Genomic DNA, 12678 nt, shown 5'->3' with positions numbered 1-12678 from the left:
AATGTTAATTCATTTTCTTAAAATTAGTAAGAATTATTGTAAGCATTGTAACATACCATATTACTCCAAAGTTTGTCACTTTTAATGGGACAAGTTCTGAGAACTCTTCCAAACACTGAAGTCAACAAGTATGATTTTTAGGTAGTTAAAGCTTCACTGAAGGCCATGGAAAAAAACCTCTTAGAGAATGATGATAAAAGATTTCCAAAACAACCCAGACTCTGTCTCAGTGTTTCTGAGTGTGAAAGCCACACCACTTCTCTGCAATCTATTAAGCACTTCAGTCTTTTCCAGCCTACAGATATATGTTACCATGATCATTTGCTATGTGCAGGGAAAGTCACAAAACATCTTGTTTGTGTTCTGATTATCATCATAGTCTCTTGTGCAAATTTGCTAGCTATTTCGAATTATGAAAGACCAAAATCCTTCTGTCCTTTGCAGGGTCTAGCCCAGCAGTCCTAGCTTCTCTCATCCTTGTAATTTTCCTGATCACCATCCCAAGTGCTAGAATTCTGTATCTTAGCCATGAACCTCTGGTGTTTGTTTTTCTTATCAAGAAAAAACTGTACATGCTTAACCTCTCCTTTTAAGTAAAGGGTAACCTTAGAAAGAATGTGGGAACAGTAAAGAAAAAGCATGGTTTGGAAACTAAAGTAAGATACAGGACTAGAGTAAACACTTTATAAACCCCTTCCTGAGGCAATAGAATTTAGTAAGGCTTAATTGCTTTTACCTGTCTCTATCTGAAGAGTAGTGGTCATCCATGACACGGTGTCTATCCATTCGGCTAATTGTGTTGTAATGGCCAGTAGCACGTGTCCCTCGGTGCCCCTGTTCCACATTCCTACTAAGACAACAAGATCGTTAAGTATCTTACTAATCTATATCATAGTCTATATAAAAAATAACATTTAGTTATTTGTATAAATATTATCCTATAGTATATACTATACACACACAATATGTATTGATGGTATACATTTCATTTGAAAATTAACAGCTGTGTGAGGGTCTGGCTTTTCTTACAGATAGAAAAGGGGTCAATTTAAGAGAATATTCTTAAGGATTAGATAAGCAATCCCATCCATCACTGATGGGCCACACCTAGTCTATATCACTGATAATCAGTGATATGAGGCACACTAGAGGAGCAGATTGATAAGAAGATAGGTTCAATGATGCACACGTTCTTTCTGGGATGGTGGGAGTGATTACGTATTCAGGGTTGGACCTGGGTTTAAACCTCAGAAAACTCCCTGTCGTCTATGGTAACACTCTAGCCTGCTCTACCACCTTTATAATTTACTATGATTGTAGCTGTCTACTTTACATCTTTCCTAAGTCCTTCCCTCACATATTCTGGTTATGGTAGTCCTTTGAAAGATTACAGAATGATACAGCAGAGGACTGCTGGGTCTGGGTTCAATCATGAATGCACCTAACCCTCAAGAGTCTGGAGGCCCCAGGGAGTTTAGAGATCAGATGGGGTAGGGTGGAGACAGGGGGTGGAGAGGAGGTATGGGATGTGGAACAGTTTGAGAGTGGACTGGGGGTCGGGGAATAAAATCTAGAGTATGAAAAAATAAATTAAAAAAATAATTAATTAAAAAAAAGAAAAACAAAAAGGAAAGTAAAAATTTCATCCAAGCAGTCCACTATGGTACCATTCTTTGCAAACCATCCTTTTTCATTAGTTTGCAATGCCATGTTTATATTCAGAGGAATATTCAAATACACAGGCAAATCTGATATATTTATATATCCACAATGTTTTAATCAATATATATTAAATTAAATTATATCTATGTATAGTACATATCTTTCCTATTTAATATGACTCCTGAACTATCTATCATGTATAATGTATATATTATGCTCATGGTTTGCACTGCATGTATATACTCTTTAATACTTATGTTTATCAGAGATTTGAAATATTATATGACCTAGAACAACAGATCTGTGTCACCATTTTTCCGCTACTCATGCATTTTTTAGTTTTGTTAATAAATTTTTCTTTTAATTTACCAATAACTATACAATTCATCTGATTCTAAGTGGATTTGCTTAATATTTACACACAGTTTAAAGCCAGTTTTTCTTAACTATTTTGAACTCTTATATCAACTAACACAGAGATCATGAAAAATCACAAAATAACCCATATCACATCTTATTTCCATTGCAATGGTATCTTACTTTTTCCCTAAAAGAATGCTTTAAAGAATAACTTATGTTTAGAGATTATTATGGTAATTTAGGTTAAGTTCACTCTAAGTATCATGCTACAAACAAAATTGTCATACCTTTGAGGAGGAGGGGCACTAGGCGACCATGACCTTGTCCTTCCTATAACATCTACTCGATGAGGAGACCCTGATGGTGAGCAATGATTTGATGACATGACTTGTTCTGGCACCGACAACGTGGAGCTTTGAAGATCGCGGCCATTGTGTCGATAATCTAAGGTAAAAAATAAAATAATAATATGAATGTCTTTGTATTGCACTAAAAACATAAAGTATTGCTGAGGCCGGCATACTTTTAATAAGATAAATGTAAAGTATAACAAAACACAGTGTAGTATGTTTGAAAATTATAAACACAGACATGGAAATGGAAGGAGATTTAATAATTAGGTAGTTATTATGTTCACTGTACTGGGTACTGTAAAAAATTATGCTATCTTTAAAAAGAGAACCAAGATTGTTCTAAAAATATTTCATTTCTAGAAATTAAGTGTTTCTTAACCACTGTTAATATTCACAGGACTTGCTAGGTTTGTAAGGTGCTTCATAGTGTGCACGAACATTTTAAATAAGATAAACCACACTAAACAACGCTTGATGCCATTTTCCTGCAATGCTTCACAGAGCCGAGAAACTACAGTCGTCTGAAAACAAGATCCGGCAACTCAACATCCTTACAGAAATGAATATCCAAAAGTACAGGCATTTGGACAAGGCAAGGAAGGAAACTCTACATGTCAGAAAAGCAACAGTTCTATGTGGGAAACCACGGAAAAGGAAAGAAGCAAAGGCGTTTGCCATAACATACATATGTAACAGAGAAACATGAATAAGGCTGAATTGGAGGATACTGCTGCAACATCATCATCATCATCACCACCACCATCATCATCATCACCATCATCATCATCATCATTATCACCACCACCACCATCATCATCATCATCATCATCATCATCATCATCATCATGTTCTCCTCAGCCCTTGGTAATCAGCCATTTGCTCCACTAAGATAACTGATGGGCACTTTCTAAAACGCATTGCTATAATGAGTTCTTCCTAAGTTGCCTAGAGGTTCTGAAGGTAGCTCAGAAGTAGTACATGTGCTTTGTATGAATAAAACCATAGGTTCATTCCTAGTACATATCCATATTAAATGATTATGAACAGACATGACCGAGAAAAATAATTTCATTCTTATGTGATCTTTTCGCAGAAAGATACTGTTCTGGAATATTAGGCTCTATGCCCTGGAACAGAGCAAAAGATTAAGATAGACACAAATAATTCAAGAAGTACCCCAGCAAATAAAGAGGAATTATCGAAAGGGAAGAAGCTAAACAAAGAATGCTGTCTGCCGGCAGGCTCCAACATCTGACACTCTGCTGTGAGCAGCTGGAATTTTCAGCAATGTGGAAGCACCTTTTAATATTTTAAAGATAAACCCTAGCTTGGGACTATGAATGGAAAAAAGGCAAGGTGCTTATCTAGAGAGGCAGTTTTATTTATCTAAGCACCAGCTGCCACAGAGAAGGATGGCTGTGAATTCTAAGCAACTGACATTGGTAGTATCTCATAATGGCATATTTCTGTGGACATACCCACATGTGACACTGTGGTAGAGAAAGTAAAACTTATGCATATGCTTATCTACATATAAAATCATTTGCAGACACCTGGTTAAACATACCTATAATTATGCACATAGATGCATGATTACCTTTGCTTTTTAAGTGAACAAAATGATAACAATCATATAAAGAGGAAGCTATAGGAATTTATTAATGTAAATTACATCATGTGTGAAATACTGCTTGAAAGTGGATATAAAGAAGTTACACACACACATACACACACACACACACACACACACACACACACACTAGGTTAACTACCATAGAAGGAACTTTTTTAAAAAAAAGTAAAGATTAAGAAATCAAGTAATATAAATGCTCATTTAAAGCCGAAATAGAAGTCTAAATGTAGGAGTAAGAAAAGAATGGTTTTTATAACAAAAAACCATAACAGTCGACTATGTCAACAAGATATTCAAATGACAGTGGTCTAAGTGCAGTAATTAAAATATAGATTGAAGATTAAATCAATAACCTCCACGAACAGAGGATTGCAGAAAATTATAGAAAACAAGGCTAAAATACAATAATCAATCACTTACTTACAACTAACAACTGTTGAAATTTGAAATTCAAAAGCCAAAGCCAATTAAATTAGCACACCCCCAATCATGAAATTCTTCACAGCAATCCACCAAAATATAAAGTAACGTGAAAAAAAAATCAATAAAATTAAATAAAGGAAGAGATATTCTACATGCACAAAACAGGAAAACTCAATATTAGGAAGACAGTAGGTTTCATCAACTAGATCTATAGATTCAATGCAATTATTAGAAGGCCTAAGTTTCTAGGTACTGACAAGTTTGTTTTAAAGCTTATATGGGGATGCAAAAAGCAGAGACTTACACAGTACTGATTATTAGAGTTGGAAGACTAACTGTAGGAAAATTCAATACATACTATAATTGGAAACAATAAGAACATTATATTATTGCCCAGAGAATAAAGTACACAGTGAAACCCAACAAATAGCTAAGAAGTAAACCAACATAAAAATGTTCAACTGATCTTTACCAAAGGACCCAAGAAAACCAATAGAATAGACTAAGGCTGTCTTAGGTTGTTAAGGTTCTCTTCAGGTTCTTTTTGGAGATGGGAGGCAAATTTGTGTTCTTACATTTGTTTCTTTTGATGATGGCCATGGGCGACTTAGACTCCCATGTGCTGCTAGGAATGACTGCACTCACCTGACACTACTCCCACGCCATCCTCGCAGTCGTAGTCAGACACTTCACTGTCACTTATTCTCTTCGACCCTAAAACAAGTGACACAGGAAGTAAACTTTCGCTTGTTCCAAAAAAGAAGAAAGAAAAACATACTGAAGCTGAGAACACAATAACACTTGAGGATGGAGGAAGGATAGAAGAGTTGGATAGGAGAATTCCATGCTCACCAACATTGGTTTACACAGACATTTCAGGAGGTTAGGATATAGATCACAAAGTAGTTAAAATTTACACCATTATTTGGGAAACATGTAAGACAAAATTCTTAAATAGGCAAAAGTCTGAAACTACAATTAAGTATGAAACATATAATGCAATTCTATTGAAAAATAGGTGGCCATACCAGATGCTTTAGGCAGAGGCATTTAAACCTGGGCAAACTTCAAAAACACAGAGATACGCTGTTTTACAAATCATTAATATGTCGCTTACTAATATAGATGACCAAGAAATTTGAAGTCTAGTTTTGATATACATGATCATAGAGAATTTCAGAAATGTAAATGATTCATGACATATTACCTTTAAAATTTAAGAACATTATATTCTTATAAAACTAACTTTTTCCCCTTATTTATCTTTGTTTTCTGAGGCAAGGTCTGGTCATACAACTTTGGCTGGCCTGGAACTCATCATTTAGACCAGATCCTTTTTTTGTTTTTTGTTTTAAATGTCAAGACAAGGTATCTTTGTGTAACCTTGTCAGTAACTTGCTCTGTAAATCAGGTTGACCTTGCCTCTGCCCACACCCATCCCTAGAAATTTTAATGTTAATTTCAATATAGAAAAACTATCATCAAATTCAATAAAATAGAATTTTAATGTCCAAAAATGATTGGAGCTTTATACTTAGTTATGAAATATACCATGCACAGAAATAAACACTTAATTTTTAATGCTTATTTTTTTCATGTGTCTTGGGATAGAAACACTCTATGCATCGGGATTTTTTTTTTTGGATTTTTTATTAAAGTTTTTACTCTGCCTCGGAATCAGAAGACATTTAATGATGATAATAACAGTGTCACAATCTCTCAGACTGACTTGTTTTGTCTTTCATCAGACAATATACACCTTGCACTGAGTACTAGTTTCAGAAAATTCATGCTTTCCTATATAGCTCTAAAACAAACTAGACAGTGCCTAATGTATACAGTTTCCAAAGCACAGACTTATCAGGCTATTTTGGGAGTATGGTCCACTATGTTCACACTTCTGTCAGAATACTCAGTATTGACCCCAAGTTGCTTCTTATCTGTTTCAGCGCATGCCCCTTTCCCTGAGGGGAGCTTGTGATGCCAACTACTGCAGTTCTCTCTCTTGTAAAGGAGAGAGAGATCACACCTTGTTATTGTGCACTGTGCAAAGGTTATCCCTGTGTTATTCAAATGCTCATTTCTCTGCCCTCATATTTTGTTTGGAAAAAGCATTGTGATGCTTATGATAAAAATCTCCTGTCTGAAATTTGTGCAAACAATGCTCATCATTTATTCTCTCCATTGTCAATAAAAGCTGAAAATGCCAATAACTAAGCAACAGAGAGAATAATGCAGGACTTCTGGCAGCCCTGGAAGGAGGGAGAGAAAGAGGGGATTCAGCCACAAGGAAGACGGTCCAGAGAAACATCAAGGCAGAACACATCTAAAGTCCAGAGAGCCAGTCCAAAACTGAAATGTAAGTATCTCAGGGATTTTGGCTGGGTGGTAGTCAGATTAGCTTAGAGAATTAAATTAGATCAAAGACTGTTCAGGTATTGTGTGGTGAAGCTGGATTAAATAAAACTGGGCCTCTATGTGTCATTATTGGGAAACTAGCTAGGATGAAGAAAAACAGCATCTGTATTAATAATTTACTGTATAAAATCTTCCCACAACTTATGTCAGAAAGCTTCAATAGGAAGCATAGACACTATTATGAGAATAACCTGACACATTTCCAGCACACTGGGTAGAATGGGGTGTATAAATGTAGAACATGTAGTTTAAATGGATTTGGACAGATAAATGATTACATAGATGAGGCAGTAATGGAGAAACTTAAGAAGCAAATTGTTTCCCAATTTATAATACATTTATTGTTGTACATGCCCAACTATGAGGTTAACAATTGCTGTGGCAGGTACATTGTACAAAGTTTCAAGGTTGTACTATTAGCCAGTGGTTAGAACAAGAATGACACAAGAAAAAGATAAAGCCACATCAATCTTTGTGAGCTGCACTATGGTGCACACACTTGGATCAACGATGCATAAACTAAGTCATGGATTGAAAGTCAGGTCCTCAAATTAAGTAGACATGTTAGTTTCTTCTAGCTCTTATAGAATCAAGATGTTACGCTTCCAGATTAACATGAAAGGAGGTAAGCTGTGCTGTAATCATGAGCGCCGCCATATTTGGATTTTGATTCTTCACATGCTGGTGAAGTCAAGATTGAGATTTAATTGGTATATTAACTGTTTGTATTAAAATTAATATTTTCAATATCTCTTTCATTTATGGACACTTCATCTTTGACAAAGAAGCCAAAAATATATATTAGAGAAAAGAAAGCATCTTCAATACATGGTGCTGGTCTAACCGGTAGACTGTATGTAGAAAAATGAAAATAGATCCATATTTATTGTCTTGCACAAAGCTCAAGTCTGGGTGGATCAAGGACCTCAAAATAAAACCAGATATACTGAATCTAATAGAAGAGAAAGTAGGAAAGAGCCTCAAACTCATTGGCATGGAAGAAATTTTCCTAAATAAGAAACATTTTCTATCACAAGAGGTAGAGACAGAGAGAGGAATCTGGGAGGGAAAGATGAGAGGAAGGGAAAAAAAGGGGGCAAGATCAGCTATTGGAAGGGACAAGAGAGAAGTACAGAGGGTCAGGAAATTGAATAGAAATATAGTAGTGGGGGATAGGGAGCTGGAGGTAGCCACTAGAAAATCCCAGACTCCAGGGAAGCAAGAGGCTCCCAGGACCCAACTGGGACAACTTTATCCCAGATACCCAATGGGAAAATAGAACCTTTAGAGACTACCTCCAGTAGATAGGCATGACGACCAGTTGAGGGATGGGGCCTTCCACCCATCTCAAAATTTTTAACCCAGAATGGTTACTATCCAAAGAAAAAACAAGAACAAAAAAAGTGCAGAAACTGAAGAAAAGGCCACCCAGAGACTGCCTCACCTAGGGATCCATTCTATCTGCAGACACCAAACCCTGACACTATTGTTGATGCCAACAACCACTTGCTGATAGGACTCTGATATAGCTGTCTCCTGAGAGGCTCTGCCAGAGCCTGACCAATACAGATGGGATGCACACAGCCAACCATAGGACTCAGAATAGGGACCCCAATGGAGGAGTTAGGGGAAGAACTGAAGGAGCTGAAGGGGTTTGCAACCCCATAGAAAGAACAATATCAACCAACCAGATCCACCAGAGCTCCCAGGGACTAAACTACCAACCAAGGAGTATACATGGACCCATGGCTCCAGTCATATATGTAGCAAAGGATGGCCTTATCTGACATCAGTGGGAAGGGAGGTCCTTGGTCCTGTAGAAACTCCACACCCTAGTGTAGGGGAATGTGAGGACAGGGAGGTAGGTGTGTGGGGGTGAGTGGGTGGAGGAGCATCCTCATAGAGGCAAAGGGGCAAGGGGGGATGGAATGGGGGTTTGTGGAGGAGTAACTGGGAAGGAACATATCATTTGAAACATAAATGAATAAAATGATTAATAAAAAAATAGAAAAAATAAAAAGCCATTTTCTGCTGTAGAAATGGGTTTTCATAATTGTCCTCTGGAAACTTTGAAATTGTTGCTTTTTATAATTATATCCCTATCTATTTTTAACTTAGGTTACACATAAGACAGAGAAAACTTATTTTTCTATGGATAGCACATTTCTCAACATTACTGATTACTATTTATTATTTCCCCATTGACTGTGATAGAAGCTGTGTTAGAAATGAATCCATCCTATCTGAGAGGGCATATTTGGTACTCTACTTTTCCCTCGCACAAACTATTCATAAATCAATAACTTAATATATTCCTAAACATCATGTCATACATTAAGAAATCACTCCATTGTATTAGGAATTTTTATATTATGAACATCTGCTTTTGCATATAAATTTTAGAAGTATATTATCATATCTTACAAAAACATTCTATTGGAATTTCTAATTCAATTGTATTGAATCACTAAATTGACTTAGGAAAAATTGAGATTACAATGTGTTTGTAGTTATGAACGTGACATTTGAGTTTCTTTACTACTCCCCACATGAATTTTTCATGATCTTCCCTAAAGCTGGAGTTCACCAAGTGGCTAGACAGGCTGACCACCTCCTTCACCACCGGGGTTACAGGTGATGCCTGACCCTGTCCCCTGAAAGCCTCCTTTGAGGAATAGCTTTCATAGTACCAAAAGGTGCCATGCAAACACAAAAAGGAAGGAAGCAACCAAGAGTCCCAAACAGTCAAGATCCCAATAAACTACAACAATGACTGGTGTGGCAAAATAACCCTAAGGGACCAGTAGTGGCACACATACTAGGATGGTAACCAACAGCTTTCTAATTGGACTAAGACCCACGGCACAAAAGAGAATTCTGACTGGAACTGGACCTAGTCCAACAATTCAGGGTGAGTAAAGTCAAGGCTCATGGGAAGAACCTGCAGCAGCCAACTAACTAAACCAGCAGAATCCTTAACTCCATTGGAAATATTTGTTCTTATGTCTGCAGATACTTGTATCCTTCACCCCTCATCAAGGACATTTCTCTTTCCAATATACAAACACTAGTAGAGAAAACCACAACAACCAAATGTGGAGCTGTGAAGCCCATTCCCAAAGGCTATATCTACAACATACTTCCTGAATCTAAGGCTCAGGCATTATTGCAGAAGAGAAGGTGGGAAGATTGTAAGAGCCAGAAGGACAGGAGGCATGCTGTGAGATTGTGTCTGCTGGAAATGTAGGAAGCCACACCCATGAGTCTTCAAACAAGGCTGCAGAAACGACTTGATCAAGGATGACACCAATAGGCATGCAGAAGGGGAAAAGCTCTTGAGGCCTCAATCCTAGACAAAAAAGAAGGAGCAACTAAAGAATGCTGAGAGTGGGAGAGAGTCTTTCCCAGGGAAGAAAGAACACACCAATTAGTTGTCTAATACTAAGTTGTCAGCCAAGAGATCATCTACATACAAGTATCAAGTAACATAGGGACTGAGCAAGTTTTATTTATGGATTTAGGACCACATACACACCAATTTTAAATCAAGAGGCCTTGAATTTGAAAGACAAAAGCATGGGAGACAACTTGGGAGGGTTTGGAGAAAGGAAAGGAAGAGAAAAAATATGTAATTATATTACAATCTCAAAAACATTAAAATAAAAATAAATTTAAAATAAAATTAATAAGAGAACCATAATAGAGAATAGCTCTATGACTATTTCCAAAACTCCAGTAACTCAGGTCAAACATCCAGGGAACCCCACTGTCTTAGCCAGGGTTTCTATTCCTGCACAAACATCATGACCAAGAAGCAAGTTGGGGAGGAAAGGGTTTATTCAGCTTATACTTCCATACTGCTTTTCATCACCAGAGGAAGTCAGGACTGGAACTCAAGCAGGTCAGGAAGCAGGAGCTGATGCAGAGGCCACGGAGGGATGTTCCTTACTGGCTTTCTTCCCCTGGCTTGCTCAGCCTGCTCTCTTATAGAACCCAAGACTACCAGCCCAGAGATGGCACCACCCACAAGGGGTCTTTCCCCCTTGATCACTAATTGAGAAAATGCCCCACAGCTGGATCTCATGGAGGCATTTCCTCAACTGAAGCTCCTTTCCCTGTGGTAACTCCAGCTTGTGTCAAGTTGACACACAAAACCAAGCAGTACACCCACTGACCACATTTTCTAATGTCCTCTCTGATCCCTGTTCATTTTTCCAGGCTTGCTTTAGAAGAAACACATTTCTGGCATATGATATAATAGTAGTAAAAACACTTCCAGCCACCAAGAGTTTGATAATTTTCACATTAACTCCTCTGGGGCAATATTGTATTCCCAGGGATTTACTAAACTCCTGAATATCCTGCCCATTCCCATTGGAAAGCAGTGGGATTTTAGGACTATAGCCTCGAGCTATGAGAGGGATCATGAGGCAAACAGAAACAGAGAGAAACCGGAAATCAGTGCTTTGAACTGAAATTACACCTGAAACTCCTGAGATAGTCAGCACTGTGAGAAAAGAAGGCGAACAACTCTGAGCTGCTAATTTACTACTCCTTTAAAGAAAGATTCTGAACCTTGTTATAAATCACCATACATGTTGGCTAATTCTAAGTCAATTTGACACAGCTACAGTCATTTTAGAACCCCAATAGGAAAATGCTACCACCAGTTTGTCCTGTGGCAATACTGAATGCAATTTCTTAATTAGTGGATATGGGTGGTGCCACCTCCGAGCTATAAAGTGCTATAAGAAAGCAGGCTGAGCAAGCTATTTAGAGCAAGCTAGTAAGCAGTACTCCTCCATGGCCTCTGCATAGGTTCCTTCCCGTTTTGAGTGCCTGCCCTTGATTCTGTAAGTAATGGACTGTTACATAAAGTATAAGTACAACTAATGATGATGATGATGATATTAATGTTGATGATAAATTTTTTTAAAGCAAAGAAAAGAGAGGGGGAGGGAACAGGTCCTTATGCTTAAGCAGTGAGCACTTTCATTACCCAATAAACCTTCTTCCCAAACCTTAAATATTGACTTTAAATATTTAGTTAAATAGCAGTTTTGCAGGACTGAAAAGATGACTAGGTGGATAAAAGTACGTGGTTCTCTAGCAGAAAGCCCAGGTCCAGTCCCAATTTTCACATGGCAACCAACACCAACTCACATAGAGCTTCTAATGCTCCTGTACTCTCAGCTCCAAGGGATATGACGCCCTCTTCTAACCTCCCTAGGTAACAGGTTTGCATGTGGTGCACATACGCACATGCACACAAAATACTCAATTGTATAAACATTAGTAATCTGTAATGAACAATATATATATATATATTTGTTATATACATATATACATATGTATATAACAACATACATATATATAATTTTTAAATATTACCCAATTCCAAAAAATGGTATGCACATACACTTAGGCTCCATTTCTTAAAGTTGATAAGTGTTCACTTATTACCAGTCTAAAAAGAGTAGAGATTAGCTTTGAATTAATGTATTTTTCTGTGTTGTGTTAGACATAGATTTTATAATTTAATAACTTGATTTTGTATACATAATTAGAATTAGTGTTACTTTGTGGAATTCCATGATGTTTCATCGAGCCTACTTGCAATCTTAACTAGTAGGTGATTCTGACTTCTTATTCGTACCTTCAGGCTTAGGATCAAGGGCATACATATTGCTTAAAAAATAGAAATATTTATTATTTGTTATATTCTGAGACAATTTATTCAGGACTATAAAAGTCTGTTCTGTGAGCACTGTCAAAATCTACTACATCATTTGTGGGAATAGTTGAAATTACTAATTCTACCTTGCCGTA

General features: G+C 37.1%; 1 protein-coding gene across 52 annotated transcripts in view; it reads right to left on the bottom strand.

Moving 5' to 3' along the window:
• Positions 1-12678, bottom strand: part of Rims2 (regulating synaptic membrane exocytosis 2) — a 486087-nt gene that overhangs the window by 172262 nt on the left and 301147 nt on the right. For 29 of the 52 annotated variants that reach the window (NM_053271.2, NM_001256382.1, NM_001256383.1 and 26 more), the window contains 3 exons: positions 5077-5145; positions 2310-2466; positions 737-847 (listed from right to left, as the gene is read on the bottom strand). In NM_053271.2, coding sequence (NP_444501.1) covers positions 737-847; positions 2310-2466; positions 5077-5145 — 337 coding nt within the window. Of the gene's footprint in view, positions 1-736; positions 851-2309; positions 2467-5076; positions 5146-12678 lie in introns of all 52 variants that reach the window. The other 23 variants (XM_017316372.2, XM_017316375.2, XM_017316373.2 and 20 more) reach the window with 1 other exon arrangement.

This window comes from Mus musculus, chromosome 15 (assembly GCF_000001635.26).
Source record: "Mus musculus strain C57BL/6J chromosome 15, GRCm38.p6 C57BL/6J".
In the NCBI taxonomy this organism is placed as follows: Eukaryota; Metazoa; Chordata; class Mammalia; order Rodentia; family Muridae; genus Mus; species Mus musculus.
This window is presented reverse-complemented; position numbering and strand designations above follow the sequence as displayed.